At 38.6% G+C, this 5,561-nt stretch overlaps 1 protein-coding gene across 1 annotated transcript; it reads right to left on the bottom strand.

Moving 5' to 3' along the window:
• Positions 1-589: 589 nt before the first annotated feature.
• LOC108676720 lies at positions 590-4,535 on the bottom strand. Its single transcript, XM_018164849.1, has 4 exons — positions 4,433-4,535; positions 1,567-1,824; positions 1,066-1,326; positions 590-861 (listed from the first exon to the last, which is right to left on the bottom strand). The coding sequence occupies exons 1-4, from the start codon at positions 4,533-4,535 to the stop codon at positions 590-592; spliced, it is 894 nt and encodes a 297-aa protein (XP_018020338.1).
• Positions 4,536-5,561: the final 1,026 nt, after the last annotated feature.

Here is a 5,561-nt window from a genome sequence, read left to right as displayed (position 1 = left end):
AACTCTATTGATATAATCATCATTCAGAATTTGATTTCTAACACGCCTAAGAGAGTATAAGAGGTTCTTCGTAATAAGGGTCAGCCCTGCAAATATTGATACCTTGGTGAAATTTGCCATTTTTCGAATTTGTCGTGCGGGATTTCGTCCTTGTTAATGTTATTTTTGTATTCAAATTAAAAACAAATCTTTAACATTCAAAGATTTAGTTTAAACCTCATAATTGAATAATACAAAAAATGCCACTTGTGACAAAAGTTTTGGCCACGACTGCATCACAACCATTTGCTGAATGAGAGAACAAATTCATTAGATTTTGCCATTAACCCTGCAAAAAACATGTATCCGGAAAATGATCTAGTATTTAAAAAACAATTCTTTGATGAGGCTTGGAGCGTGGATGAATGCAGTGTGAAAAGAGCAAACGAACAACATATAATGAAAAATATCCAACATACGATTGAAAAATTTTCAGGTCTGGAATATTTTCATTATAACGAGACAATAAATTAGGTATAACTAAAATCAAGAGGCTGACAAAGCTTTGTAATGCGTATTCATTCCGCAAGCATTTAATCTTTCAAAGTCTCTAAGAATTACTTCTCGGGGCAAAATCCGTGAGTTCAATGGGATCCCCGATGAGCCTCGTGCTAACGTAGCGGCGAAGCGTAAATTTTACGTTTTCTTCGCACTGCGTGAAGGTGTGCGACCTGGAGCCGTCCTGGGCGCGCGTCACATCAAAGGTGTCGGAGTTGATGGAAAGTTTGTAATTGGTCAAGCTAGTGCACAGACCATCGTCATCGAAGTAGTACGTATAGCCCGTGTTGTCCGAAGATTCTTTGAAATCGCGGAATTTGAAATCTGTCAACAAACACATTACATCAAACCATTAGGAAACAGTATTAGGTGAAGTGTCATAATTTTTTTAATTACATTAATTTATCATCAGCGAGTTTCCCGAAGGAAATAAAGAAATCTACCATATTTCAATTTCAGATTATAATGTTGTAACTTGTTCTTTGGTAGGTCGTACGTCTGCTTGCTGTAAACTCTGATCGTTCTCACTTTGAGGGGCAAAGTCAGTTATGGTTCCCTCATTTCCGTACTCAACGCCCCCCACATAACGGCGCAGTGTGAACGTCACGACAGGAATGCACGCTGTGAACGTCTTGGCGTGGTGCCCTGTTTGGCCGTAGTTTACATCAATCGTTTCGTCGTTGATTGTGAGGGTGTAAGTGGCTCGATCTTTGCACAAGCAGGACTCGTCAAACGAGAAGCTGTAGCCAGTATCGTTCGACGACTCCATGAAGTTTATGAAGTTGAAGTCTGTAATGATAATTATAATCACATTGTAATGATCTTTTAATTGAGGGAATTGATGGTATGCACCAATTGAGGGAATTTCAGCTTGTTGAAGCATACCACCAATATGTCACGGAAAATCGTCCTTCAATTATCATCGATCAAAGATATCACATGATTGCTTCCTAACCTTGTAATTACCATCTATTCTATTTAGCTTTTAACAAAAGTGTTAGATTGACACAAACTGATCGAAATAAGTACCTTTCGGAGCGAAGTCTTGCGTAACAGATCTATTTCCAATTTCCAAGCCGCCCAGGTAGCGCACCAGAGTGAATGTCACGTCGACGCACTGTGTGAAGGCGTAAGCTATCCTGTTGGCAGTTGCTCGTGTCACTGCTACCGTTTGGTCCAGGAAAGTCAGCTCGTATGTCGTCAAGTCTGCACACTCGCCCACATCCTCATACTTCACCGTCAACCCCGCCACGTCGCTGTCCTCAGTAAAGTTCGCGAAATGGAATTCTGTTAACAGAAATAAAAATAGATTTTAATTGCAAAGATTACCAAGGTTTTTCTCACTTTCTTGTCGTAACATTATACGNCCCACCAGGCTTTCAGCGGTTACCAGGAGCGCCGCCACCAGCAGGCCTCCCAAAAAACACTTCATCGTGCACCTCATGCTTAGCTCCAAAGAAAACCTGTATATCTGATGAATTTTCTAGTTTCTGGAACGTACAAGATTTATTAGACAGGAATGGCAAGCAATCACTGAAAGAAAGCTCAAAGACATTATTTTATTTCCCAATTTACCCTTTTGAAGGTTGACATGAGATGAGCTGAAGATCTACAAAATTCCCTTGGTCTTCTCAAATTACTTTAAATCGAAGGGTCTTCTAATTGATTTCTTGGGTCCATGTTCATTTTTCAACAAATGCACTCATCAGGATAATATCATCATTTCTAAAGAAAAGTAAGAGACTACCCGGAAAAAGACAGAATTGGACCAACCACACGCCTAGGCATAGAAATAATCCTCAAGATCTGCGGTGGACCGAAAAACGCAAACCTACAATTCTCAATGAATTAGTAAACAATTTATTCGTTAACATCCACTGTACTGTATATGCGATCATCTCCTCTCTTTTAACTATTAATCCCGGCACCATGGAGGCCACATCATGCACGGAACGCTTAAGCAAGAAGAGTTCTGCATCGAGCGTGATGCACACTATACTCCGTCCTAAGTTAATTGTTAATATCACTGAGAAAAAATTGAGACAGAGAAAACCCCTGTTTTGAAACACTTGGGTTTTTCAAGGCCTCACCGAGCGGTCGTGTCGAAATAAGCCGAGACACTTACGACCGTCCAGGTAGCTCATATGACTCCAAGTGTCTTAAAATTCAAGATTTTGAGAAGAAATCGAGATTTTTGGTGGTACAGAGGTGAAAAAACGAATAAATCTACGGAAAATCTAACCAACTTTACAGAATCTTTGCGATTTCCTTGTCCAATGTACAGTTTCCAGCGCCGGATAAAATACTTCCCGTATAATTTACTCCTCAATGGCCGATATAATCACTGAATAATCTTTTATAAAACAAATTTTACTTCAATCAAAACAACACCACTGAAAATTTTGTAGAAAAAGGCCCAAACCGTAAACGTACACAAGAACGCACGCGCAATAAACTAGTTACATTTTCAATTGAGAAGTAATAAAAATTAGTTCATCACCCGCTTTGCAGAATTTTTAACAGTATCTTGCGTCTTCAGTATCTTGTTTCTTCAGTATCTTGTGTCTTCAGTATCTTTTGTCTTCAGTATCATTTGTCTTCAGTATCTTTTGTCTTCAGTATCTTGTGTCTACAGTATCTTGTGTCTTCAGTATCTTGTGTCTCAGTATCTTGTGTCTTCAGTATCTTGTGTCTTCAGTATCTTGTTCATGTCAGGCTTCAGAATTAAACAGTAAAGGCCGTGCTGAGCGGAAATCTTCGTTTGCGACCCGATAATCGTGGCGGTAATGCATATTATCGCTTGTTGTAATTGAATGATTGATGGAGGTGCATGTGTTTTCTTAAAAGCAAAAGGAGGAGAGTTAAGAATGAGACAATTAATATTTTTTATCTAAAGCCAATTTAAGCAAACTGATGAGGTTACTTTCAGGGCATATGAACAAGCTCATTTAACAATCCTCTTACGGGTAAGGTTAGTTTAGGAAAGGTTATGTTAGGCTAGGTTAGGTTTAGTTAGGTTGGGTTCGGTTAGTTTAAATTATATTCGGTTATATTAACCAGAGTTCCCGCACTCTCATAGACAAACATGCACTAATACTCTCATAATGCTGCTGCTGCTGCTGCTGCTGCTGCACTCACACGAGAGTCTCACGATGGGGTTTTGTGAGTGTTTTTTTAAGATTGTCATGACAGTAAAGGAATACATTAAGGTGAAATATAATATAAATATATACGGGCGCCTAATTACAGGTTTTATAAAACGATAAAAGCTTCGTTGTCAGTTCTAAAGTTCTAGAAACAGATACTATCAGTTGTTAGTATAGTCGAAATTAAAAAATAAATGAAAAGTTAAAACATAAATTCACAAATAAATGAGAAGCAAAACCAGGCAAAACCTATCCATAATTTTTGCGGTTGATGTAGTACTATTCAAGCGCAGTACCCCGGTTCGGGGTACTGCGGGACAGTCAATTGGGCCACTACCTAATTACGATATCATCAAAATTATTGTCAAATTTCAGATTAGAATATAATCTTTCTGTTATTACTCATTTAGTAGGGTCGTTATGACTGACTTTAATGTTTCCCATACTATCTGATACAAGATTATCTGCATCAGGAAATAATTTTAAATAAATCAGCAGCGTCAGGATACAAGATCAGCAGCATCGCAAGCTCACAAATTACTCAACTGACACTTTCAAGTGCCCCTTCAGTCCCTCCTCTTCTTCCCTGGACCGTGAGTGGCCTGCGGTCGGCTCGGCACTCAGAAATTACACTAACTTTAAAGCCAACTTCTAAATTAAACTACATTATAAAGACCAAGCGACCCATTTTATTAAAACTGTCTTCACACGTATAAAAAAACAACACAACATCATAAGTATCTTCTTACTGTTGGGTATCACAGATACAAACACCGCAGCAATGTTATACGTCGTTACATCAAAAAGTCCTCTCATCTGAACCTCGAGCTTCGGAGTGATGAGCAGCAACATTGCTATTCTGGATTTAAGTAAAACTTGATCTGACGAGCGTTCGAACAAATATGGATCTTATTCGTACCATTCTTTAGTTTGAATTTATTATCACCGTACCATTATGACGATGATTGCTGTGGCTCCAACAGATATATCAAAGCCTGAATAGCACCAACACCTGCGCATCGACCTTGTTGAACACTTGCATGGGGCTAGCTTACCAAACTAAACATTTGATATTTTAAACCGACTTACTCGTGTACATTCTAATAAGAATTAAATTTGTATTGGAACTTCAAATGCATTGCTGCGTCTTTTCTTTTCATTATTTTTATATAAAAATAGGCAATATCAACTTACAATAATATTTAGTTGAATCGCACTACACCTATAAAGCGGCTCCCCTACATCGCGGCTTTTCAAGAAACATTAATGAGAACATTCATCAGCGAATTTTCGCTGGTTCGAGGGCTTCTGAAGAAATAGATCGGCAGATCGGATATTCGGCTCTGTCAAAGAAAAAATACTCGACCCACAGTTCGCAGAACCTCGGGCCACTGCAACAGCACTCGCACAACCTGACCCTCCACTGGATGAAACTGACACACACCTGGTCAATTGGATACACATGTGTACCAAACGCTTCCGAAACTTCGCGAGGTTGTTCCGCTGGCCAATTGTTCTCTTAATTTCAAGTCAATATTTTATTGCAGAAATGCCGATAACATCTTTCTAATTTATAACCATCTTACGTCGACCGTTTCTACAATTACTTTAAATTATAGCATACAGTATGTCCATTATATTACTGTGGAGCTTGAATCTAACAATAGTTTTTCCTTTCTTGATTGCATTTTTTACTAAATCTGATGGCCGTTTCTGATGTCGGTTTTCCGAACAAGTAACATTTACCGGTCTAAGTGCCAGTTTTTCAGCTTTTGTTCATTTTGATTCCTGTTGAATGCTATTCAAACATTAATACTTCGCGATTTCGTATTCGTTCTTCATTCCATGCACGCTGATTTGCGATGAATTTTTGTATAA

This window comes from Hyalella azteca, unplaced genomic scaffold (assembly GCF_000764305.2).
Source record: "Hyalella azteca isolate HAZT.00-mixed unplaced genomic scaffold, Hazt_2.0.2 contig11394, whole genome shotgun sequence".
NCBI lineage: Eukaryota > Metazoa > Arthropoda > Malacostraca > Amphipoda > Hyalellidae > Hyalella > Hyalella azteca.
This window is presented reverse-complemented; position numbering and strand designations above follow the sequence as displayed.